This window comes from Ranitomeya variabilis, chromosome 5 (genome assembly GCF_051348905.1).
Source record: "Ranitomeya variabilis isolate aRanVar5 chromosome 5, aRanVar5.hap1, whole genome shotgun sequence".
NCBI classification, from domain to species: domain Eukaryota; kingdom Metazoa; phylum Chordata; class Amphibia; order Anura; family Dendrobatidae; genus Ranitomeya; species Ranitomeya variabilis.
In genome coordinates, this window is record NC_135236.1 from 251,891,947 (window position 1) to 251,919,689 (window position 27,743).

The 27,743-nt window shown below is 41.1% G+C and overlaps 1 protein-coding gene across 2 annotated transcripts; it reads left to right on the forward strand.

Moving 5' to 3' along the window:
* Positions 1-396: 396 nt before the first annotated feature.
* Positions 397-27,128, forward strand: CPLX3 (complexin 3). 2 transcript variants are annotated; one of them, XR_013215683.1, is made up of 4 exons: positions 397-1,283; positions 19,007-19,094; positions 24,105-25,123; positions 25,356-27,128. XR_013215683.1 is itself a non-coding variant. In XM_077264047.1 (3 exons), the coding sequence occupies exons 1-3, from the start codon at positions 1,120-1,122 to the stop codon at positions 24,327-24,329; spliced, it is 477 nt and encodes a 158-aa protein (XP_077120162.1). In that variant the 5' UTR covers positions 484-1,119; the 3' UTR covers positions 24,330-27,128. The 2 variants fall into 2 exon arrangements, 1 of the variants encoding a protein (XP_077120162.1); XM_077264047.1 differs by having other exon boundaries at positions 484-1,283; positions 24,105-27,128.
* The last annotated feature ends 615 nt before the right edge of the window (positions 27,129-27,743 follow it).

Sequence of the window (27,743 nt, forward strand, 5' to 3'; positions counted from 1 at the left end):
CTTTGTGGCTGTTAAATTTGATTTAATGCTTATGTATTAGTTATCCCCCATACATTTCAGCAGCTCTGCTGACGTCTCTGTGACACATTGTAGATGGAGGTAAGGTGTTAATTGTATCATCATCTGAAGGTTCGTGCTATAATTCACACTAATAACCCGTCAGTGGCAGCGTTACCGTAGGTGTGAAGGCATCGTGTTTAGGGTATCTCGCTGCTGACATTAACCCTTTTATAGACAATGATAAAATACATGTAGCAGGTGGACCTAACGGAGAGTAAAGTAAGTCTTGCTATCTTTGGAGAAAAAATAGGGGTTTGAAGAGCCGAGACCAAAAGCATTTGAAGGGTTTCAAGCTAATAAAACCAGATGCTATTATTTCCTAACCGTCGCCCTAGTGAGTTAAGTGAACAGATTGGAGAGGATAAGTGACTTTACTACAGCCAATGGCTGCAATGATGTAAGCCAGACTCAACAGAAGGGGCTGATTGTGTTTTGAGATCTCATGCTAGTGACTCTGAAGTCTACTCCCTCCCTCCCTGCTAAGTCTCAGACTGAGCGGCATAGCGAAGGTTTTACCAGGAGCTGTCCAGAATTAGAGTGCTGAAACATTAAACTGGGAGCTGTCCAGAACTGTGGTACTGAAACATTAGACTGGGAGCTGTTCAGGACCGTGGTGCTGATTAAACTGGGAGCTGTTCAGGACTCTGGTGCTGAAACATTAACCTGGAAGCTGTTAAGGATTGTGGTGCTGAGACTGGGATCTGAGCAGGATTGTGGTGCTCACTCAGTGCTTACATGGGACTTACCAGGAGCGTGGTGCTGAAAGAAAAAAAAAGCAGCAGTGACACTTCTCTAGACATAAGGAGCTAAATTTCGGAGGCCTTTCAGACTATCCTCACTTCTGATCTTATCTGAAGGACTTAATTCAACAAGACTGAGAAAATCCATTCAACTAATTAAACTGATCATACCTGAACCTACAAGATCCATGCTGAGCACCACAGACTGCACTTGCAAACTTACTGCTGAAGGCTTGTGAAGCGATTGAGTACAGTAAGCAGCTTCTTGTGGGTTTGTAATCTTTTGTTGGTTCATAAAACCTTTAGATTCTCTACAGTTATGGCTTTTATGGTGAAGACTATGGTGGGTGGACAGCTGAAGAACCTCACTGGAGGTCTGGGGAGCAAGGAAGAGAAAGGGGAAGGAGAAAAATCTGCAGCTGAAGCCCAAGGAATGACCAGGGAAGAATATGAAGAATATCAAAAGCAACTACTGGAAGAGAAGTAAGGTTTTATGTCACTTTTTTTTTCTTTTTGATTTGTTTAGCATCTTCTTGGGAAAATATTTACATTCTAATGTTGATCCTTTTATAAATTTGGATTGATTGAGTATATTCTAGAAACTTGCTTGTTATTGGGGTTGTGTTTATTGGAGACCTTTTTGTGCAAGATTACAGGTAAATGAAAAATGTGAATAAAAACAGCAGTGCATAAGCAAGTATTATTTATCTATCTATAAATAGTCACAGGACCCCAAAAGATTCTTCAATTGGAGAACTTTTGTAAAAGCATCAACCTAAAGTGCAGCTTCTCTTTGTTTTTAACCATCTTTCACTGTTTTACTCCTGTACCAAAGAAGACCAAAATCCCTCTCAGATTTCTTCATGAATGCGCTAATATATACCATAATTTGACTTTACAAAATCAAGTTGATCCAATTGCTTTATCTTGTTTTGTAGCTGCTATAAGATAATATAGAGGGGTCGGAGATAAAAACAAGAGGAAAAAAGAGAATGGTCCTTTAAGGGGAGTATCTAGTAAGGTGCATTCTCAATGTCCAGACATGTATTCACTCCATTGCCAATATGCCTGACCGTTATATAATGCCCACAATTAAATACCCGGACACTAGTGAATGTCGGTATAAATAATTATAGTCTAATAAATACACGTTCTCTGCTAAATTGTGGATGAATTGGGGAAGCAAAGATAAAATAGCACACAAAACCATAAGAGTTAAAGCAACTGTTCAAAATGCTCTGTTCTCAGTACGACCAGGATGTTAGCCATTTTTAGGATTATTGCCTTAATTTATATTGATCCCAAATATAAACTCACATGCATGAATTTACTAATAGGTTTTAATTTCACCATATTCCTAATCCCTACACAATAACAATGTGACATTAGAAAAAAATACCAAACATGAAGACAATATAAAGAAAAAACACAGAACTTTTCCATTTCTAAGGATTGAAACTTTTCCTTTATTGTGTAGGTCTTTTAGTTATTTTTCAGTTCCGCTGTGTCTCCTTTAGCTCTTGTTAGCTCCTAACATACTGGAGCTTTGTACCAACCGTACTTTTCTAAATCTAAGCTACGTTCATTTGATGGGAATTCTTAGCTGTAATTTGTTCTAAGACTATACATATGGTTTGGTGCTACAAAAGGAGACTGTCATGAGCTTTATGGACACTTAAGCAATTATAGTGCCAAGTAGTGTAGTAAAACAAAAGTTGAAGCATACCTGTTCGGCCACATACACACATAGAACTCCAGAGAAAATAAGTCTCAAACAATATGCAAATGAGTTGGCAAGTGCTCCAAGGACTCTCCCAGCACCAGGAAGTGCTCCAGCGATCCTCACTAAACCCCGCCTAATGCCTTCCCCCTTGGCTACCGCAGAGAAACCTCATGTATGTGGCATACAGTCTACCCATGTGTGGTACTCTCCTTGCTGTGGTAAATTACCAATCTGAAATGCATAGGTTGTTACCAAAAACAGAGTGCGTACCATGTATGCGCCAGATTGAGAACTAACGTGGCACAGTAAAGAGTTGAATGTATTTTTTTTGTCAGACCACCAACAGTCACAGGCTGTTTTATACAGGCCTATGTCTTCTACACTATTGTTAGAAAGCAGGCAGTAGGTAGATAATCTGTATATAACACTATCTATCGAATATTAAGAAAGTTAATATTACAGTGAGCGCTAGAATTACTGACCTTATTTAAAGAGGACACCAGGTCAAAAATGGCTAGTTCGTGCTCTTATTTTATTCATACTGCCTTCTTAAGTATTCTGTTTGGTTTATGTTTTGTTTTTCTTGGTAAAGGCCATGAAAATTAGTGCTGAATAAAAAGGCCTATATCTATAGAACCTTTTTTATAGAGTTTAAAAAACAAAAAAAACAAAGAAACTGCATAGCTGGGGAGAAGCAGGAATAAAATAAGCCACTTCTGACCTACTGACGGATCTTCACTATGCCTAAATTCCATAACTTCAGAAAAGTACATAGAATGCCAAATATCAATACTGTAAGTGTATGACTATCTCATTCCAAAACCATGGAAAGGGACACCTGCTGATGACAATCATATTTGTTAGATGGATCTCCCCAAAATAAGCTGACACCAAGATGTCCTGATATAGGGACCTCAGTGACCAATTGTTGTCTCTGAAGGTACTGGGCAGCAATTAATATTGATCTTGCAGAGCCACCACAGGAAATAAGAAGCTTTATGCTGTGCCTACAGTAATTAATGGATTGTAGATATAATTCATGGAGATTCTATAACCCCCCAGATACTCTTTCTATGCTAGACCCTTCAGCTGGGCTTCACTCTGGTTAATTGATGGACAAGCCAATTATTTTAGAATTAACTAAAAGGCAATAAAGAGCATAATGGCTGGCCTGAAGTCGAAGATCCATTACACCTTAAGGGGGTTACATAAAGTGAAGATAAAGGGGCAGATTTGCCATGATGGTTGTTTGTTTGCTATTTTTTTGTTTGTTTTTTAATCTGTAGATTGACTGCAAAACATCCACCCATCTTAACCACTTAATCCCCTGTCCACGAGCTGTGGTATGATCAGACCATGTTCCTGTGCGGTCAGACACAGCCATTACACAATAGGGACACATTTATAAGATTATCTCAGCACAGAAATATATTTTTTAACACGTGTAATTGTGAAATTCATTTTAATTCCAAGATCTATTGATTAAAATGTATTTTGTTTGAGAGAAAACTCCTTTAAATTTTCCACATGGCCTCTGTGAAGGCAAGTACATTTTTCAATAGTGAGCCATACTTGACAAAATATTTTCATTTTGTCTTGGCTATTGTAAAAAGGAAAGAGCTTTCCCTAAAGTCAATTAGCAATCTAAACTGGAAAAACACATTTTTTTTTTTACAAAATAATTGATTGCTGTTGCATTAAAATTTTCCTGCAGTTGAACTAATTGCCTCCCAAACCAGGAAAAATGCCCAAGGACTTTATGTATACGTCTATATATTTTTTTTCTTTTACCAAATGTTATATTTAGCAATATGCATTCGGGCAAGTATTTTTCTCCTGGCATCTGCCAAGTCAGATTTGTTGATTAGATTACTAGTTGGTGACGCATGAAATATCACTAAAGAGAATGAGGAGAGGGTTTCCAATATTCCAAAGTCTAATGGCTGTATCCTTCACACCGGTCCAGCTAATGATCTGGATTGTGGCAAATATGAAGCTCTTTGGCCATGGAAAACAAATCTATAAATCTCTCAATGAAGAGTTCTTGAACCTCACTAATGGTTCTTCAAGAACTTGGTAGTAAGTTCTGCTTCAGAAATCAATGTCCTATTTTGAAGTTGAGTGGCCAACTGACTCATAGCAAGGCTGTATATGCGCCTACATATTTCCACCTGGAATAACTTAGAATAGAGCAAACATGTAGTTTTTTTGTTCTTTACATCTGCAAATTGCCTCTTTAGAGCAGAAGAGGACTTGATGTCACCTATTGAACGTAGCAATCCTAAAAGTTAATATCGACCCTTTAGCGAGCCTTGCCATATGACTTAGAATAAAAGCCAAACCAGAAATCTCAATTTGCAGACATGGTGTTTCGAGGTGTTGCCCTTCATCAGTGCAAAGCATGAGATCTGCTTTGGCTGTATGAGAGGCTTCTGACTGGAGTCTAAAGGGTAATGTTTTGTTCTTTACAGAAATATGGCCTCTATTTTACATGTGCTGTGTCTAATATTATGGCTCTACCAAAACTTCCAGATTTATTGGAATGAAGAAGGAATATCTTAAAGTGAAAGCTCAATAAATAATATAGGTTTGATTTGAAAATAGGGGACAGCTCACAATAATCCATTTTCTCATGAGATTGGTGCTTCCTGAAAGTTGCATATACATAAGGTGTATACACACCTCTATGTAGTCCTCTTGGATTGTGACTGGAATTGCTTCTCAGCCGATGGTCTACAAAAAGTCTTTAGAGGGGTTCAACTTTAGGTCAAATGCATGTATTTTTGGCTCAAAACATTTTTGCAATTGAGTTTTATTACAAATGTTGCACTGTTTTCCTTGCATAGCTTTGGTGTTACACTGTCCATTTCTGGCTGTAGAATGGATTAACTGTGGATCCATCAGGCTACTTTCACACTAGCGTTAACTGCATTACGTCTCAAAACGTCTTTTTTCCGAAAAAACGCATCCAGCAAAAGTTTTTGCTGGATGCGTTTTTTCCCCATAGACTTGTATTGGCGACGTATTGCGACGGATTGGCATACGTCGTGTACGTTTTACGACGGATGCGTCGAAATTTGGCGATACGTCGTCGGCAAAAAACGTTGCTTGTAGCGTTTTTTGTCTCCGCCTAAAAAACGTGTCGCGACGCATCCTGCGGCATGCGTCGTTGGCTACAATGGAAGCCTATGAGCGACGGATGCGTCGGGACACGTCGTACGACGCAATGCAGCGCTGCAATACGTTTTTTTACACTGAGCATGCTCAGAAGCTGGATTTTGTTGCCAAATGGCCAGACACCCCCAAATCTATATAAACCTGGCCTGGGCCTTCAACCCCACATATATGGCCACGTATATACGTGGCACTTATATACGTGGCACTTAAATACGTGGCACTTAAATACGTGGCACTTATATACGTGATACGTGGCACTTAAATACGTGGCACTTAAATACGTGGCACTGAAATACGTGGCACTGAAATACGTGGCACTTATATACGTGGCACGTATTTAAGTGCCACGTATTTAAGTGCCACGTATTTAAGTGCCACGTATTTAAGTGCCACGTATTTAAGTGCCACGTATTTAAGTGCCACGTATTTAAGTGCCACGTATTCAAGTGCCACGTATTTCAGTGCCACGTATTTAAGTGCCACGTATCACGTATATAAGTGCCACGAATTTAAGTGCCACGTATTTAAGTGCCACGTATTTAAGTGCCACGTATTCAAGTGCCACGTATTTAAGTGCCACGTATTTAAGTGCCACGTATTTAAGTGCCACGTATTCAAGTGCCACGTATTTCAGTGCCACGTATTTAAGTGCCACGTATCACGTATATAAGTGCCACGAATTTAAGTGCCACGTATTTAAGTGCCACGTATTTAAGTGCCACGTATTCAAGTGCCACGTATTTAAGTGCCACGTATTTAAGTGCCACGTATTTAAGTGCCACGTATTCAAGTGCCACGTATTTCAGTGCCACGTATTTAAGTGCCACGTATCACGTATATAAGTGCCACGAATTTAAGTGCCACGTATTTAAGTGCCACGTATTTAAGTGCCACGTATATAAGTGCCACGAATTTAAGTGCCACGTATTTAAGTGCCACGTATTTAAGTGCCACGTATATAAGTGCCACGTATATAAGTGCCACGTATTTAAGTGCAATCCTCACAAGAACACCTTCCATCGCTGCCACAAAACTAAAACCCTCAAAGATGGGCTGTAAAAACAGTAATTATATAGTTTTCCATATTTTCCAGTAGCCAATCAAATTTGGGAGCCTCCCATTTTAAAAACGGATCCGTCGTAAAAACGGATGCAACGGATGGTAAAAACGGATGCAACGTATGCAACGCATCCAGTATTTTCGACGGAAACGTTTAGCGGATTTGCGACGGATCCGTCGAAATGCTGTATGCGTGGCATACGTTTTTCACTTTTTTTGACGCATCCGTTTTTTCGGCAAAAAACGGATTTGCGACGTAATGCAGTTAACGCTAGTGTGAAAGTAGCCTCAGTGAGCTCATTCTGACCATTCAATGGGAAAGTTTCTAACGCTTGTATGTGTCTTTTATGAGCTCCTATCTCATTATTTATGACCACAAACAACATTAAAGTTGAATGTGCCATTAAACAAATAGCCTGAAAAAGTCAAACAGTGCTAAATGTGTCACCATTTTTAGCTTCAAATGCATGCAGTAAGAATAAGATAAGGATCTATAGTGGGGGAAATAAGTATTTGATCCCTTGCTGATTTTGTAAGTTTGCCCACTGACAAAGACATGAACAGTCTATAATTTTAAAACTTGGTAGCAAAACCCTTGTTGGCAAGCACAGTAGTCAGACAGTAGTTTTTTGTAGTTGATGATGAGGTTTGCGCACATGTCAGGAGGAACTTTGGTCCACTCCTCTTTGCAGATCATCTCTAATTCATTAAGATTTTGAGGGCGTCGCTTGGCAACTCGGGAGCTTCAACTCCCTCCATAAGTTTTCTATGGGATTAAGGTCTGGAGACTTTGTTGAGTGGACACTTTTTAGCAATTTGATGCAATGGTTATATTAAGATGTATTTAACAGTTAACCAATTCGAGCACCGTGTGCGTGTATGGAGTGGGCTCAGTATCTATGCCGCCTCCATTCAGTGCACATGCTTACAGAAATGCAAAGCCGGCATCTGTCTGTAACAGCAGCGATCGTCACAAGCTGTGATCACTGCTGTTCAACTATTTAAAGTGAGCCTGACCACTGATACATGTTGCCCAATCCATGGGCAGCATGTATCAGACACTGGCTGCATGATCTCAACCAGGTATTTTCGACTCTGAAACACTGTGGCATTTCATAGAAAAACATACTTTACAAGCAATGAATCGGGCAGTATATTTCAGCTGTCAGGCTCTGTTTAAATGCTACTGTCAATCTCTAATAGCGGCACTTAAATAGCACTATTGAGTTCTGTGCACAAAGGCTGCCGTAGGCCTCCCGCAACGTGATCACAGGACACTGATGGGTTACCAGGGCAGTTCTTCCAATAAATTGGAATAGAAAACAGAATTGGTATCACCATTTCAGTTAAAGTCCAGGTTATCAAAATAAAAAATACCACTATCTAAAACATACGTTTAATGTGAAAAAAAAATCAAAATGCCAGATTAAAATTTTTTGATTCACTGCAGTTCCCCCAAAAATGTAATAAAAGGTGAACAATATGTTGTAAGCACCCCAAAATGATATCAATAAAGATGTGAGCTTTCCGTGCAAAAAAAAAAATAGCCTCACATAGCTCAGCTGATGGAAAAAATGTAAAAGTTATGTATCTCAAATATGATGAGACTAACCAAATTTTTTTTTACACATTTCACGATTTTTTTTCACTACTAAAATAAAAAAAAAACTATACAAGTTTGGTTCCATAAATGTACTCACCTGGAAAATCATGTTGCCAAGTCATTTTTATAGCACAATGAACAACGTAAAAGCAAAAATCTGAATAACAATGGTAGAAGTTCATTTTTTCCCAATTTTACCCCACTTGGAGTTTTTTCCCCACTTTCAATACATTATATGGGAAAATGAATGGTATAATTTTAAAACTACAACTCTTCCTGTAGAAAAAAATAAGCCTTCATACAGCAATATCGCCAGAAAAATATTAAAATTTATGGTTTGTGGATAAAAAACTAAATCACAAAAAATGAAAAATCCACATGTCCAGGAGGGATTTAGTTTCTTTCTTTATTTTACTCGCTTATATAGCGCCATTAATTTCCCCAGCACTTTACCGACATCATCGTCACTCACAATCTAAGTCCCTGTCAGTACGTTTTTGGAGTGTGGGAGGAAATCAGAGAACCCGGAGGAAATCCATGCAAACACAGGAGAACATACAAACTCCTTGCAGATGAGTGATTTGAACCCAGGACACCGACACTGCCAAGCTACGATGCTAACGACTGAGTATAAAATCTACCTGCCTATTTACTATGGGGCCCATAAATGGTTCCATTACTCACTTGTGATATTTTGCCTTTAGTACATTTCCATTTTGCTATCACAAACCACAACATAAATATAATCTTCCCATCTGCCAAAAACAGAGGCTACAAAGTGCACATATGGAACTGGCATCAGGATTAGGTACATAGGGCAGATAGATCAGATAAGTCCTGTATATGCCAGGGCAAAAACACTGCATCACACAGCACTAGTCATATAAAAGGGGGCAAGGCAACAGTAACACATAAAAACAGCAGATGTGAATGACACTAGGAACATATTCATGTGAATAATGCAAATAGCTGGAGGAATACATGGCTGGTGTGAGAACATTACATGGAAAGACTAAAAATGGGAACAGTTGGGCACTTTTAGTCACTAAAGGCCTGATTCATCATTTGCAATTTTTGGAAGTCTTTGGCCTTGAGTCACTAAAGCAATTTTGCCCAAATTCTGGAATGAATCTCTTTGAAATGTTGTGTTAGTTGCCCAAACATTTTGCAATTTTTGCCATTTTCACACTAAAATGGGCATAGCTGGGGCAGTACAGCGGTGCAGTGAGGGCGCCATAGCTTGTGTAATTCCTTACGAGCTGTGGAATTCCGCACTCCAGAGCTTAATCCAGTGACTGACTGGAGTAAGATTTGTGGCATGAGGCTTGGAGGGACACACCACTCATCAGACGCTCCAGATTCATGAAGAGGTGCGCACCTCTTAATAATCAGAAGTATTTGGCTCCAACACGCCCCTTTATTAAGACTGGCGGGAAAATTGTCTTAACGAACCAGGGCCTTTCTTTTTTCTTTTGTGGTATTTGTGGACTTTTGTTGTGCCAAATTTATCAAAATAGTACACGCAGTTCATGAATTTGGAGCCAAATAAAAAAAAGCTCTTTATTTTTTTTTTAAACATTTTTGCTACTTTTTAGGTCAAAAATGCAAAATCCTTTAAATTGCACATTTGTCTTCAACTGCACCTAAGTAACAAAAAAATCAACCAGAAACCTTACTACAGGCAGATATTAGAGTTCAATGCTCCAACACCCCCGCAAAAAAAAAGCTCCCATTGGGAGAGCGGTGTTGCTGTTCATATGGTTTCAGATTTCTCCACCGTGATATGTCACTTTTTGAAGCAGATCCCAGCAGATATCTGAGAGCAGAATAGTTGCATTGAATATATGTGCTGATCCACGGCAGTTTAAACCCCAAATTAGCAGCAAAAACATAAGGGTCAGCTTAGTATTTTTCTTGCAAATTTCACTTTAAATACACCCATTTAAATAAAAAGATTTAAATGGGTGTCACACTTAAGAGTCACACACTAGGTATGGATATAACCAAAATTAGGCTAAGTTCACACGTTTACCAGTTACAGTAGATTTTAGTGTTGGCAGGAAAAATGCTGCACAAAAAAAACACATTTTTTATTAATTTTAATTTGCGTTTTATTCCCATTCATTTGAATGGATGAAAAACGCTGCAGAAACGCTGAAAAATGAACATGCTCCAGATTTGAAAAAACTATTTCATGGTTCATATCTGCAAGAAAACAATAAGCAGCATGTGCATGAGATGTCAGAAATCTCATGCACTTGGATGATACTGTAAAACACTGTTTTTGCCGCAGGAAAAAAAAAATGCAATATGTAACCAATCCCTTACTAGGATTCACTGGCTTCATCCTATTTGTTATACATATTCAGTATGGAAATCATATTGAAAAACTGCAATAAATTTGCCAGATCTGAAAGGGTCTTAAAGGGTTGTTCTAATTTTCCTTTTTCATGAGCACACTGGTTTCCGGTTTACTGGGTTTGGTGCACTCCTGAAAACTGACAGTTTGGAACAGTGGAATAGTTGCACCCGCTGGTCCGAAAAGAGCATTCTCCCAAACTAAGCCTGGCCAAATCCAGCACCAGCTTCGGAGTACCACAAGTGCCTTACCTAGGTAACCAGCCATTCTGAGACTGCAAGGTGGTTGTTAAGCTAGGCAATGAACGGTCCACTATCCCACAGTTCTTGAGAATGGGATGGATTTTTAATAGGAGTTTCTTGTTTTTATAAGCACTTTTCAATTTTACCCATTTAACAATTTGAGAAAACCCCTTTTACCTTTACAAGTACATTACACAGTCATCGCCGAAAGTGGTGGCACCCTTAAAATTGTTCCAGAAAATGAAGTATTTTTCACAGAAAATTATTGCAGTTACATGTTTTGTTATACACATGTTTATTACCTTATTGCGTATTGGAACAACACAAAAAAATGCTGAGAAAAAAAGACAAATCAGACATTATTTCACACAAAACCGCCAAAATTGACCAGACAAAATTGTTGGTACCCTCAACTTAATATTTGGTTGCACACCCTTTAAAATGAATAACTGCAATAAATCGCCTCCTATAACCATCAACAAGCTTCTTTTACGTCTCAACCGGAGTTTTGGACAACTCTACTTTTACAAACTTCTTCCAATCTTTCATATTTGAAGGGTGCTTTCTCCCAACAGCAATTTTAAGATCTCTCAACAGGTGTTCAATGGGAATTAGATCTGGACTCATTGCTGGCCACTTCAGAACTCTCCAGCACTTTGTTTCCATCCATTTCAGGGTGCTTCTTGAAATATGTTTGGGGTCATTGTCCTGCTGGAAGACCCCTGACCTAGGATGCAAACCCAGCTTTCTGACACAGGGCATTACATTGAAACCAAAAATCCTTTAGTAATCTTCATCTTCAGGTTTCATGATGCCTTGAAAACAGTCAAGGCACCCATGCCAGAGGCAGCAAAACAACCCAAAACATTTTTAAACCTCCACCATATTTGACTGGATGTACTGTGTTCTCTTCATTGTAGACACCATAAGGAAAAGACAGTGTAAATTGCCAATAAAAAGTTAAAGTTTATTATTATTCAAAGAAAAAATAAATACCAAAAGAGAAATATAAAACAATGTTGCTGCTAACCAAGCAGGGACAACATTTTGCATGCTGCCAGAAAATGCAAAAAAAGTATGTATGTGAAGACTGAGTAGAACTTGAACAGATAATGTCAAAAGAGGTATGAAGGATAACAATCTTCCTAATAGTCTGACATATCAGGCAAACAGAATATAGTAAATGGCACTTACATGACAAGATGTTGGTGTTTGCATGGCAAAGAAGCGAAACGTGCGTTGTTCAAGTTCTACTCAGGCTTCACATATATACTTTTTTGTATTTTCTGGCCACATGCAAGATGCTGTCCCTGCGTGGTTAGCAGCAACCTTGTTTTATATTTATCACTTAGTATTTATTTTTTCTTTGAATAACAAAAAACTTTAACATTTTATTGGCAATTTATACTGTCTTTTCCTTATGGCGTTTATCTGATTTCAGTTTTTGCCTCACAAATATTGTTTCGGGGTCCCTTATGTTGTTATTCCCTTTCGTCTTTGTAGGCCTCATATCATTTTCAGTAAACAGTAAGATGATGTGCTTTACCAAAAAGCCTTATCTTGGTCTCATTTGTCCACAAGACTTTCCCAGAAGGATTTTGGCTTACTCGCGTATATTTTGGCAAAATGCAGTATAGCTTTTTTATGTCTCTGTGTCAGCAGTCCGGTCGTCCTAGTGTCATGGGTTGTAAACTTCTTGATTATGTTGCGCACCCAGGACAAAAAAACATCAATACAGCTGGAGATGGACTTACAATCTTGAGAGTATTGATATTTTTCAACACTCTTGGATCTCAAGCCCTCAGACAGTTCTCTTCTTTATGCTATCCATATTTAGTGTGGCACACACAGACACACAATGGAACGACTGAGCCAACTTCTCTTCTTCTTTTTATCTGGTTTCAGGAGTGATTTTCATATTGCCCACACCTGTTACTTGCTACGGGTAAGTTTGAATGAGCATCACATGCTGCCCTTTTTTGGAGTTTTATGTGAAATTGTTAAATTTGCCTTTTTTTCACTTTTTTTTGTGTCATTTTAATGCACACAAAGGAAAAAAACATGTGAAAAACAAAACATGTGTAATTGCAATACATTTCTGGGAGAAATACTTCATTTTCTGGAAATAATTCAAGGGTGCCAACACTTTCGGTCATGACTGTATATGTTTATATGCTTCCCAGTAATCCAGAACCTATAGTAATCCAGACCCTATCCTGTCCCAATTAAGCTTAATCAGGGTAGTATTAGTGCTTTAGGAAATGCCGAACAGACCGAAGACCCGAAATAGCTTTTTAAACAGCTTTTATAGAGTTGTCATGAGAACAACTCTAGACATGGAGATAGACAGACGGACAGACTTCACAGAGATAGAATGAGTCAGTTATCACCCGCAGCCGATTTCTATCGCTATGTTGGAAAAGTGGGTCTGCTCAATTTTAAAATTGAAGAAATAATAAGCATGGTGGCAAGGAGAAAAACAGATCTATAAAATAATAGGTGCTGACAACAAAGGATATTTTTCAGCAGTGCATCAATCTATACACTTCTGGAATGAAATTATGCCCCCCTGCAATACACATGAATGGATGGAACGTCACGTTCTAGCTGAGGGAGGAGTGGAGAGATGACATGTTTGAAAACAAAATTAGAGATTACCACAGATGGGAATAGAACTAGAGAGGAGGCAGTGGAATAAGAGTATCTGGCAAGAGGACATTAATTGATAAGGGAAGAAAACAGAAGTGTTGCTCAATAGCTTGCACTATGTTACATTGCTCATGATGAAAAAAGCCCCAAGTTATGAGGCCGTCTGCAGACAGTACAATAAATAAGCTAAAAATAAAAGATTAAAATCCTTTTTGCCATGTGCGTAATCCTTCTCTTACCATTATTGCTTTTAGTTGTACTGCTTCCTAAGGAGCTTTTCGAAACACGCCTTGCACACATGGCGCATTAAATTAGTACAGTGAGGAAGACTAGGATTAAACAATATATACTGACAGCAAAATGCAGGATGCAGTTGTGATCTTTAACCCTTCCACATCCAACTGAAGCGGTCATGTATTGTACCAGTGTATACAGTGGTACGATCTGGAAAATTATAGAATTTATAGTCTAAGGCACCGATCTCCAAGTCACAAGTAACTTTTAAAATGACTATTATTAAATATTACTGCATTATTATAATTAAAAGGCGGATGCCTATTAAAGATCTGACCGAGTGATATCACTCATACTCCAATGTTAACAGCAGTGGTCTCACATATTTACCATAATTTACACCAGAAAACAGTAAAAACTATAAAAAATCAACTGATAAATAGCAGATTTAGGTTTGTAGTGTTCTGGTATCCCAAAATAAATCAAATTTATCAAGAGCTGTGAACTTCGTAATACATTTTTAGAATCTTACTCCAATGGGTTTAGCAAATTACCCCCAAAAATGTTCAAGTTGTCCCAACTTCGACTCTCATGGTGTCCTTCGACATTAGATGAAACGTGGCCAAATTTGATATCAACAGAATCCGATGACTTTCCTCTGAAGCAGACAAGCCTATGCCAGAGATCTCTGGGAAAGATCCATTCTTTTCTCCATATTGAACACACTTGTGCATTTGCCTAAGAAGATGAGATGGCCAACAGTTATGTAAAGTGCATGGGCCCAAGTAAGTCTAACGTATAGTGAGCAAGATTCTACAAAAGAAAAATATTTAGAGCCCCTTGAGGTCAGTGCATTATAATCACTACTCTCATGGAAGCGTCACCTACATTTGGTTGGCTTCTTATGTGATAGTTGACCGGTCACTTGGTTCATACTGCCCGAACCATGTACAGCATGAATAAGAGACTGCTGTAGGTATTGCTTTGCAACACTCTGGCATTTGAGAGAAAACATAATTTCAAGAGCCAGCCGGAGACTATAGGGAGAGACAAGGCTAGCCCAGCGTTGTTCCACGCAAGTTTATCTCCACACCACTCTAGATGATGATCAGGTCTCTCCCATGTGTTAACAGGTGAAGACTTTAATCCTAACAAAAAAAGTGGCAATCAGCTTACCAGTCTGGTGAACGGCAAAAAGCTTTCTGCAATAATGGGTAGTTCTCCACTACCGTTCAAAAGTTTAGGGCCACCTAGACAATTTTGTGTTTTCCATGAAAACTCATACTTTTATTAATCAACCGAGTTGCCAAATGAATTGAAAATCCAGTCCAGACATTGACAAGGTTCGAAAAAAAGATTTTTATTTGAAATAACAATTTTCTCCTTCAAACTTTGCTTTCATCAAAGAATGCTCCCTTTGCAGCAATTACAGCATTGCAGACCTTTGGCATTCTAGCAGTTAATTTGCTGAGGTAATCTGGAGAAATTTCACCTCATGCTTCCAGAAGCCCCTCCCACAAGTTTGTTTGGCTTGATGGGCACTTTTTGCGTACCATACAGTCAAGCTGCTCCAACAACAGCTCAATGGGGTTGAGATCTGGTGACTGCGCTGGCCACTCCATTATAGATAGAATACCAGCTGCCTGCTTCTTCTCTAAATAGTTCCTGCATAATTTGGAGATGTGCTTTGGGTCATTGCCCTGTTGTAGGATGAAATTGGCTGCAACCAAGCGCTATCCACAGGGTATGGCATGGCGTTGCAAAATGGAGTGATAGCCTTCCTTATTCAAAATCCCTTTTACCTTGTACAAATCTCCCACTTTACCAACACCAAAGCAACTCCAAACCATCACATTACCTCCACCATGCTTGACAGATGGCGTCAGACACTCTTCCAGCATCTTTTCAGTTGTTCTGCGTCTCACAAATGTTCTTCTGTGTGATCCAAACACCTCAAACTTGGATTCGTCTGTCCATAACAGTTTTTTCCAATGTCTGTGTTCTTTTGCCCATATTAATCTTTTCCTTTTATTAGCCAGTCTCAGATATGGCTTTTTCTTTGCCACTCTGCCCTGAAGGCCAGCATCCCGGAGTCGCCTCTTCACTGTAGGCATTGACATTGGCGTTTTGCGTGTACTATTTAGTGAAGCTGCCAGTTGAGGACCTGTGAGGCCTCGATTTCTCAAACTACAGACTCTAATGTACTTGTCTTGTGGCTCAGTTGTGCAGCGGGGTCTCCCACTTCTCTTTCTACTTTGGTTAAAGCCTGTTTGTGCTCTGCTCTGAAGGGAGTAGCACACACAGTTGTAGGAAATCTTCAGTTTCGTAGCAATTTCTCGCATGGAATAGCCTACATTTCGAAGAACAAGAATAGACTGTCGAGTTTTACATGAAAATTCTTTTTTTCTGGCCATTTTGAGAGTTTAATGGAACCAACAAATGTAATACTCCAGATTCTCAACTAGCTCAAAGGAAGGTCAGGTTTATAAGTTCTCTAATCAGCCAAACTGTTTTCAGCTGTGCTAACATACTTGCACAAGTGTTTTCAAGATTATTCTAACCATTCATTAGCCTTCTTACACAGGTAGCAAACACAAAGTACCATGAGAACACTGGAGTGATGTTGTTGGAAATGGGCCTCTATACACCTATGAAGATATTGCATTACAAACCAGATGTTTGCAGCTAGAATAGTCATTTACCACATTAACAATGTATAGAGTGTATTTCTGAATCATTTAATGTTAGCTTCATTGGAAAAAGCTGTGCTTTTCTTTCAAAAATAAGGAAATTTCTAAGTGACCCTAAACTTCTGAACGGTATTGTATGTAGAAGCCAGCACTAATAGCATTCCATGAAAAATTAAGTTTATTGTTCACATTAAAAACATGGTTGTCAAAGAGCGGAAACAAAAATTATTAAAAAATAAGTAACAATGGTAGAGAATGCACACACATCTAATCAGGCAACTGGGCAACTAGATTCTGACCATTGTAGTCCTTAGTCTGAGCTCTGGACAATAAACTTAATTTTTTATGGAATAGTATGAGTGCTGGCTTCTATGTAGATCTACCCATAGTGGAAGACCTGTCAATCAACAAGAATGGTGCAGAGAAAAGCTGATCAGGGGCGGCATTGTCTCTCCCTAACATGAAACTACACTTTCTCTGAAATGCTGTAACATTACAGAGAAAAAAATAATCGTTTAGCCTGGCTTTGGTTCATGCGGTCGTTTGTTGGTCAGCACAAATCAAGTGACGGGTTCCCTTTAATTCACTGAAAGCACTGATGCTGATGCTTCTCTATTTGTTTGCCTAATGTCATGTCTTCCTGTCAGGGGTCCTTATAGCTCTGTAATAAGAGGATGAGTGTGTGAGATAGGAATATTAGGATTCATGTAAATAGATATACAGTATGCACATTTTGTGAATATTCAGAATAATACATTTTACCATTTCATGTATATAGGTCCTATCCAGACCCACGCGCCTCCGAAATTACAGGCTACAAACAAACCATTTATTTACTCCATTTATTTTTCTTGTTACCAACTGAAAGTAAATCAAAGGGATGGTCTGGCTTTAGGCTACAAGTCTGCAGTCACTCAATGCGACTGCAGACTTGGGAATGTTCACATTGCGCACACTGCACGCTGTAAGGATTCTCTGGCGCCGGGAGGGGGGTCATGTGACCGCAAGTATGATAATTGCATACTTCCAGCCACATTACAACTAGGTTGTGTCCGGCCTCAGTCAGACTTGTATTCTAAGGCTAGATATCACCTTTAAGTGTCAGATAGAAGGGATTAACGTGAGGGTTTGCTTATAGTCTATAAAAATGGATATATGTGGGGCGATATAGGAGATGTATATCATGGTATAGGACATGGTTAATGTCCTGCTCTCTCAGGGTTAACTTTTGCTGGCCTCCCTTTGCATCTGGGAGGGGTATTTATACTCACTCCAGACTAGGATTCCCTGTTAGCTATACTGTTGTTCTGTGTGTCTGAGGCTTCTTTCACACTAGCGTCGGGCTCGGCCCGTCGCCGTGCGTCGGGCCGAGGTCCCCGACGCTAGCGTTGTCCCCGCCGCACAACGGGGGCAGCGGATGCATTTTTCCAGCGCATCCGCTGCCCCATTGTGAGGTGCGGGGAAGTGCGGGGAGGCGGGGGCAGAGTTCCGGCGGAGTTCCGGCCGCGCATGCGCGGTCGGAAAAAGCGGACCGTCGTGAGCAAAAAACGTTACATGTAGCGTTTTTTGCTCCCGACGGTCCGCCACTGCACGACGCATTCGTCGCACGACGGGTGCGACGTGTAGCAATCCGTCACAATGCGTCGCTTCATGTTAATCAATGGCGAAAAAACGCATCCTGCAAACACTTTTGCAGGATGCGTTTTTTCGGCAAAACGACGCATTGTGACGGAATGCAGTTAACGCTAGTGTGAAAGTAGCCTGACCCCCTGGTTTGCGTGTATACTGCATTGCTTGCTTGCCTCCCGTGTATGACCTGGTCTGTCCACTCACTCTGTTCTCTGTCTCACGTTTTGTTACTATTGTCTTCTCCAGTTCTAACCTCCTGGCTTGGCTATTGTTACTCCGTTACAGTTTGTCCCTATTGTATCGTCTTTTGCCCGTTCTGGTTTCATGATCTCTTGCTACATCCTGACAATCCATTCTGTCTAATCCTTTTGTACTGTCGTGCTATCTCGTGCTTGACACCGGCCTGATCTGGTTTACGTCCCTGTCTATGCCTTTTGGTAAACTTTGTCCCATAGTTACCCTTTTAGTTTTCCTTCAGCTGCTAGCTCTCTGGAGCTTAGGCCACACCCCCAGCAGTCACATGCTTCAGGTCCTGCTTGTCTGAAGCACGCATTTTCACCGCTCCTCAGGTATCTTTGAGCACAGTTCATTTTGCTCAGGACATGCGCACTGGCTCAGTGAGCAAGTGCAGTGTGATGCTCCTGACACTGTATACACAAATCAGCACATTTTTTAAAATCTAGGCTGATTGTCACATATACTGTATATCAAAAACTGAAAAACAGAGTTTATCATATCACTTTATAGTGGTCTTACAGGGATTACTGGGGTGTTTTGCTTTATTTAAGAGTCTTGTATTTGTCTATTAATATATAGCGTTAATATGATTTTGTTCATCCAGGATGGAACGAGAGGAAATGTACACTCAACGCAAAGCTGAAAGAGCCACACTCCGGAGTCACTTCAGAGACAAGTACCGCTTACCCAAGGTAACAACTACAGTTTAGTTAAAGAGTTCGAGAAGCAATGAAACTATAGAAAGGACATGTTCAAAACTTAACATTTACCGGGGGATCTCTAATTCGTCTGACCTCTAAGCACATTTACATGAACATTACGTTGTAAGCTTTCTCCCTTAGGTTCAGAGACATTTTCAATGTGGTTCATTTAGTCCAAACTATTTTCTTGTAGTTCTGAAAGTTCATGAAAAGCATGTTACTGAATCAAGAACATCACGTAGTAGCTTTAATAAAAGTAATAAATGTTTCCTGAAATTACAGGATATTATAGTTTACTTTAAAAAGACATTTTCACATATTTGTAAGTAATGATGCAAAATAGCCTATAATTAGCTGTTTTCATTACTATTCAGGAGCACACCACTCTCCTACCACTCGGTTTCCTGCTTGTGGAAGGGTGTTGTCGTCTTGTTGACTGGAATTTCGGATCTTTGGCTGATTGTGCTGCTGGCCCACTATATGTTCTTCTACGATGCATGCAGAGGACTGCAGATCCAGCAATCTGGCAGGCTACAGAGCATTTAAACATTTAAAGGGAATCTGTCAGCAGGTTTTTGCTATGTAATCTGAAGGCAGCAAGAGATAGAGGCTGTAACACAGAATTCAGGGATGTGTCACTTGTCAAAGTGCGTACTATTGTTTACTAACTGTGAAGGATTTAATACTAAGAGATTGATATTGCTGGACTACATGAGTCTGGCAACGCCCCATCCTGTGATAAGCAGCTCACTAGGTGGGCGGGGCCAGCTCTCAGCTCTGCTTTATTCTAAATCTAAAATCTTTTTGTGAGAATCACTGCACCCAATAAACTACGTGATATATTGTTGGATTTAGCTTCTTTGCCTACATTATGCTGCTCTCAGGTAGGAAAAACCGGCTGACAGATTCCCTTTAAGTAGTAAGAGCTTGTAAGCGCTGTGTTCCTTACGTAGGAGACCTGCACTTAAAGACTTCAGTAATTGCCAGTAACTTAGGCAACAAACAGTTTTTAAATGTTATTGTTTTCTATCTGTTCTTGAGAATGGAGAAGATTTATGATAACATGCAAATTGCCACCTTATCCAGTGATCCAGCCGGCTTCAGCGAATGCTTACAAGCAGAGGTGTATCTAGGGTTTCTGGCACCCGGGGCAAGAATTCATTTTGGTGCCCCCCCACCAAGGACATAAGCGATTTTCACACTTAGTCATGTACCGACGAGCTCCTCTCCCTAATGCTCTCAATGATCAGTGAAAAACTGAGAGAAGCAGAAGAGAAACTCGTTGTCACAGGACCACAACTATGAAAGTCGCATATGAGGGAAGTGTCAATGTGACGACTACTGGAACCTGCAGAGCTGAATCCTGACATTGCAGACTTCTTAATTCTCACAACTAATGCATTGCACAATTTTAGGATTCTCCCTTGCCTGTGGACAGTCATGTGAGCACAAGCATGTGATTTGTATACCTCTGGCCAGATTCCTACTAGATGTGCCAAGCCTCACTCAGTTCATTTTCATTGAGTGAGGCCACACATGTCTAGGCAGCATGTGACCGCATGTATCTAAATCGCCAGCACGAGAGAATCCTGACAGTGTACAGAGCGCACTGTGATAATTCAGAAGTCTGCAGTCACAAAAGAATGACTGCAGACTCATTACAAACATGGACACCCCCTTTAAAGCTCCTAACAAATAAAAACATGAGTTAGTTAGTATCACACATAACATTTACATCGAGGTACCTTATAGAGGACGTTGTCTCTGGAGTCATTCTCCTTCTTTTCTTCATCTTGTCCAGACCCCATGATGAGTTTTCTCATCCACAGCAGTCTCTGCAGACCTCCATCTTCTCCGCTCTTTAGCAGAAAATTTCCACATGATGCCCTTAAAGATACAAGTGTCATTAAAATGCTCCTGAATAAAAAATTGCCCCTCACTATATAGTCTGCACAAAATATGACCCCCCACTGTCCCGCTTATGGTACATGCTCTTCACACTGACCTCTCCTTTCCATACCGGCCCCCTCTTCACACTGTCCTCTCATACTGTGTCCCCCCCATAGGGCCCAGTATTTATACTGTACTCTATCATCACACCCCCCCCTCCTTTGTACACTGTCCCCTCCTGGCTGTGCCCTCACACTGTCCCTCCATGCTACACCCCCACTATTCAGTTTCTATTCTGTGCCCACTCACTTTTGTCCCCCCATACTGTCTCCTCACACTATTCCCCTCCCTCCTCATACTGTCTCCTCTCACATCCCCCTGTTCACCATACTGTCTCCTCATATATTTACCCCCTCACTTTCTATACTACCTGCTCACCTAACTCCCCATACTGTGTCTGCACACATCCCATCACCCTCACTCCCCGTACTCTGTCCACATACATTTTTCACATCGCTCCTAATACTGTGCCCTCATTCACCCCTATTGTTTCCTCATACATGCCACCCATTCCCCCATGTTTCCTCATACATGCCCCCCATTCCCCCATACTGTTTTCTCATACATGCCCCCCATTCCCCCGTACTGTTTTCTCATACATGCCCCCAATTCCCCATACTGTTTCCTCAAACATGCCCCCAATTTCCCCATACATGTCCCCCATACTGTTTCCATATACATGCCCCCCATTCCCCGTACTGTTTCCTCGTACATGCCCTCATTCCTCAATACTGCTTCCTCATACATACCCCCAATTCCCCCATATTGTTTCCTCATACATGCCCCCATTCCCTTGTACTGTTTCCTCATACATGCCCCCCATACTGTTTTCTCATACATGCCCCCAATTCCCCCATACTGTTTCCTCATACATGCCCCCATCCCCCATACTGTTTCCTCATACATGCCGCCAATTCCCCCATACTGTTTCCTCATACATGCCCCTCATTCCCTAATACTGTTTCCACGTACATGCCCCCCATTCCCTAATACTGTTTCCTCATACATACCCCCAATTCCCCCATATTGTTTCCTCATACACGCCCCCATTCCCCTGTACTGTTTCCTCATATATGTCCCCCATCTCCCCTTTTGCTCTTCATTTTGTGTCCTCAAATCTCCCCCACACATTAAATCCCCCATCCCCACTCCAAATCTCACCCCACATAATAAATTCCCCATCCCCAAATTCTCTACACATAAATCTCCCTGTCCCTACTCAACTTGTCCACACACATATTATTGTCCCCTACTCCACCCCATCATTGCTCTCTTCACCACCTCCATCATTGCCCATTTCACCACCTCCAGCATTTCCTCCCCTAATCCCATCATTGCTCTTTCCACCACATCCATCATATCCTCCTCCCCCTTCCCCATCCTTGCCCATTTCACCACTTCCATCATTTCCTCCTCCCCACCATCCCCATCCTTGCCCATTCCACCACTTCCATCATTTCCTCCTCCACCACCATCCCCATCATTGCCCTCTCCTCCACCACCATCCCCATCATTGCTCTCGCCCCATCATTGCCCTCTCCTCCCCCATCATTGCCCTCTCCCCGTCAGCCCCATCATTGCCCTCTCCTCCCCCACCATCCCCATCATTGCTCTCTCCCCGTCAGCCCCATCCATGCCCTCTCCTCCCCCACCATCCCCATCATTGCTCTCTCGTCAGCCCCATCATTTCCCTCTCCTCCCCCACCATCCCCATAATTGCCCTCTCCCTGTCAGCCCTATCATTGCCCTTTCCTCCCCTACACACACCATTTACTTCTCTGCACATTCCCCTGCAGCGCGCCACACACGCACGCCCGTCTCACCTCTCCTCGCGCTCTGCTGCAGCATCTCCATCACCTTCCTCTGACACAGCCGGCCGCTGAATGATGATGTCATCCAGCAGCGCGTCTGTGTGAGAGGAAGCGCGGGCAGGAAGACAGATCGCTGTAGCTCCGCTATTTTCTCCTGTAGGCAGCGGAGCTGCAGGGATTTCTCCCTGCTCGCCGCAGCCACCCTGCAGGGGCACCCCTCCACCTCCGCACATGTTAGGAGCCGGCCCTCTGCAGCTTCTCTGTGCCGGCTGTCAGCTTGACAGTTGGCACAGAGAACAGCTGACTCCCAGACCGGGGGCGGCAGAATGCAGCCACTGCGGGAGACACTGCGGACCGCCACATTAGGTGGCCCCACTGCGCCCGGGGCACATGCCCCGGCTGCCCCCCCAGATATGCCACTGCTTACAAGCTCTACAGTAAGAGCTAGCAAGTGCACATTCTCTGTCTTGGAAATCAGAAATCTTGAAAAGCTGAGGTAACATCATCGATGAGCAGCACACAAGGAAATGAAAAATCCCTGTGTTCTTGAAAATGGAGTTTTGATAGGAGATAAATTGCAAAGTTGTTGGGTTTTTCTTCAAGCACACTGCAAGTTTACCTATTTATAATTATAAAATATTTTTAATATAAAATAACTGCCACAAGCAAACTATCTCAGTCATAATAAAAACTTGTCAATGTTGTTTTTCCACAGCAGCATCATGATGTAGAGGCAGAAACCCTGATTCCAGTGATGTGTCACTTACTGGACTGCTTGATTTTATTTTGATCAAATCCGTTTTATCTGCTGCAGTCTAGCAGTGCTCAGAATGCTGAGCTCTGTGTAATCCTGCCTACAACACTGATTGTACATGGGCAAAAAGCTGCCAACCAGTTGATCACGATTATGCTTGACTACCTGGCAGCAGGTTTACTAGCGCTGCTGAAAAAACAGTAATGTTTTCATAACTATAATAAGCAGCTCAGTAGTGACACATTGCTAGAATCAGGGTCTCTATTCCTACATTTATGATACTCTCTAATTAGGTGGAAAAACCTGGTGACAAATTCAAGGTACAGTAGAGGCCCCTAGACTTCAGTGAATGTGAGGTGTCTGTACTATTGGGAAGTTGTACAAAGCTAACATACAGTTGTGTACGTGCCTACTCTTTCTTAAGCTTACCATTACACAACTTGCTACCACTGGATAAAACGTAACTATTTCTCTCTTCTGGTCTAGAGTGACGTTGATGAGGCCCAGATCCAGCTAGCTGGTGGGGACGTTGAACTACCTAAGGAGTTGGCTAAAATGATTGAAGAAGACAATGAAGAAGAAGAAGGGAGATCATCGGTCATTGGACAACTGAGCAATATCCAGAATATTGATTTGGACTCAATTAAAGGGAAAGCCCAGTCAACGTTGGATGATCTGAAGCAGTCAGCAGAAAAATGTACTCTCATGTGACTTTATGCAAACCTATAAAAGATTTCAGTTTACTGATGGCCAACAAAGATCCTGAAGTCCCCAAACTAGTTACCAACAACAACAAAGATATGTTGGGTAGGCATTACAATGTGTAATGCTTGCTCTCAACAAGCCCTTACAGTACATTTGAAATGATCGATTCCTAAAACCATGAGGCAAGATAGTTCTTGATCATGTAGCAAAGAATGTATTTGAATTTATATACTGAACGTAATAGAAAAGTCTACAATATAATATCTATTACCCAATAGGTCATTCTCCAGCTAGCTGTAAAACAGGCAGACCCATATGAACCTTGACAATTGTAGCTAAGAATAATTCTTCTTTGTCTACAGAAGCCTCCATCAGAGTAGAGATGGGCTAACTACCACCCTCCTTGGGGCACTTAGCTGATCAGCAAGCGTTTATTAGCCTGTTTAGACAAGCTGACCTCACTGACGCTCAGTAATAGATCGTTCTGTGCACATAGGCTGCCATTGTACTCAATAGCACAGATCCTACTTACACAGGATGATGTGCTGCTGCGAACGATGATCTTTTAATAAAACCTAAAGATCATCTGACCCAACGAATGAGACTGTCCATCAAGTTGCCAGCAGCTTTTTTATAATGCCCGGTTATTGGGAAAAAAGTGCTCCTAGAAACGCTTATTCCTGATAATCATACAATTTAATGGCATTTTTATACTTTTCGTAAATCTAATTTCTAGCTTCAAGACACTGGTCCTTAAAGGGGTATTCCCATCTTCAAGATCCTATCCCAATTTGTTGCAGGTGTAATAATAATATTAGCAAATACCTCCAATTAGAAGTGTAGTATAGTTCTCCCAATTCGCTATGTCGCTTACCCCATGTGCAGGGCACTGTAGTAGCTTAGGGATCCATTGTTACGACCACTAACAACTAACCTACTGTCACTATGAGTGGTTGTAGCTACTGCAATGCCCTGCACATAGGTTAAGCAATATAGCAAAACAGGAGAACTATATTACATTTCTAATTGGAGGTATTTGCTACACCTAGTACATATTGGGATAGGATCCTGGAGAATATCCCTTTAAGAATACAAAAACCTCTGAATCCACAAAGTCCATTAAAAGTGGATACAAAATAATAGCTCTCATACCCATACTGCTGATGAAGAATATAATGTGTACACCCTCCTGAAGGGAGGCAAGTTATTACACAGATATCTGACTTGTGTTGTGCTATGTTCATGTCACAGTTGTTCGGCAATAATACTAAACAGTTTATTGTAAAAGTTTGATTGTTCTTTTGTGATATAAAATGTAATGTTTTCTTTTCTGGTGCACCAAAAATATGCAGTATCTGAACAGATGGTTTTTGAAAGTATGTTCACAGGACATTTAGTAACCAAATTCTAATTTTCTAAAGTTTTTTTTTAATAAATAGGGAATATAAGTATTTAAACTAATATCTAACTCCTGATGTACAAGGCAAAGAGTTGCTTTCTGCCAGAAACAGCGCCACTGTTGTCCATGAACTGGTATTGCATTTCACTGCACTGTGACGGACACCAGTGAAGCCCATTATCAAGATTGGGCAACCATGTTTATTCACAACCTCTCAGGGCAATAGGCATCACAGGATGATCCACTATTCATATAAGGACAGAGACAGACTGCCGTATTTCTCGTGCGAGAATCGCATCACACTGCACGGACTGGCTGGCACCTCTCCTGCCCCGAGCATGATGGATCACTATGCAGCTGTCAAGCTCAGGTCAGGAGATCCATCAGCCAGTACGAGTTTTACGATGCGATTCTCGCACGGGAAATACGGTAGTGTGTCTCTGCCCTTAAGCATGAATACACACAAACAAGGGCATGTAACAACTAATACAGCAGTACTACAACGTGTTTCTTAAAGTGAAGGTGCCGCAATTTTTAATTTTGTAGTAATAATTATTGATTATATCAATTATTTGTATACAAAATTAAATGTACAACTTTAATAGTTTTGTTTTTATTCATTTTTTTCAGGCACTGGGGGCTGCCATTTTCATTTGGGTGTGTAAGCGTCTGAGCACGAGTTACACACCTCAAATACGGCAGCCCCGGGTATAAGAGTCTGTGGTCGCTGTCCGACTGCATTTATTGAGGCTGCTCCTCCTGCCTGTAGCTGTGACCTGGGAGCACCCCCTGGGCTCTCCTATTTTACTTCATTAAAAATAAATATAAAAAAAATTAAAACATTAATACTTTACATTTTTTCAATTGTTGAAACACTTTTTTTAATGGCACCTTCCCTTTAAGAGCACTAAAAGGGGTAGTCCCCGGATGCATTTGGCCATATGGTTTTAGCTGTAGAAAATAACAAAGCAATATTCACCCCTGGCAGGTTCAGCACTGCCTTTATGCCGCTGCCCTGTCTTTGCTGAAAGGATACACAGGAGACGTCACAAGTACAGCACCCATGACTGTAGAAGCCAAGTCTGGGCTCTGTGGCTACATCCACATCACCAACGAACCTAGTGATTGGCTGCAGTGGTCACGTGTTCTGCATCTGTGATGTTTGCACAGAAGCCTTTTCAACTACTGGACAACCCCTGCTTAATTAATTCAGGGCCACATAAAAAATAAAACAATGTATATTCATCCCCAACAGTTACGCCTCTAGAGCCATGCTGGCACTTCTCTTCCCGACAGGTGACACCACATCATTATGTCATGTAGGTATGTGTCATGTGGCTGCCTTAGCCAATCAGGGTGTGCGAATTGGCTGCGGTTCATAAATATTCCATCAGAGCTGATGTCCTTAGGGTATGTGCACACGTTGCAGAACTGCAGCTTTTTTTTCCACGCAGAAACGCTGCAGATCTGCAAGTGATTTACAGTACCATTAAATCAATGGCAAAAAAAAAAAAATGCTGTGCTAATGGTGCGGAAAAATCTGCATGGAAAACGCAGCAGATTCAAAAAAGGACCATGTCACTTCTTTGTGCAGATCTGCTGCGTTTCTGCACCCATTCCATAATAGAAATCTGCAAGGGTGAAAAAAGGAAGAAATCTGCACAAAAATCTGCAACGTGTGCACATACCAAAAAAAAGGCGCAGATTCTGACCTGCGTTTTCTGCCAAGAAATGCAGAATCTGCACAGAAAATTCCACAGTCAAATCTGCAACGTGTGCACATAGCATGTGTAAGGGCAAAACAAAAACTCTTTATAACGGAAGTATAGAGGTCTGGGATTATGCACCTTTATGTTGTCCAGATGACGCTCCCAAAATTTGTCACAGTGCTTTCTAATAGTGATGTGCGAGTGTGCGCGTTACTCGAGTTTTCCGAGCATGCTCGAGTCTCATCAAGTATTGCTGGTGCTCGGATGCGATGCTCAGATCCATGCCCTGCATGTTGCATGGCTTTAAGATGC

What these genes read in the sequence shown, in the direction of transcription:
- CPLX3 (XM_077264047.1), top strand. Translation starts at nt 1,120, where the DNA reads ATGGCTTTTATGGTGAAGACTATGGTGGGTGGACAGCTGAAGAACCTC. An exon ending in AAGCAACTACTGGAAGAGAA is followed by an intron (nt 1,284 to 19,006) that starts GTAAGGTTTTAT and finishes TTGTTCATCCAG; the next exon opens with GATGGAACGAGAGGAAATGT. An exon ending in ACAAGTACCGCTTACCCAAG is followed by an intron (nt 19,095 to 24,104) that starts GTAACAACTACA and finishes CTTCTGGTCTAG; the next exon opens with AGTGACGTTGATGAGGCCCA.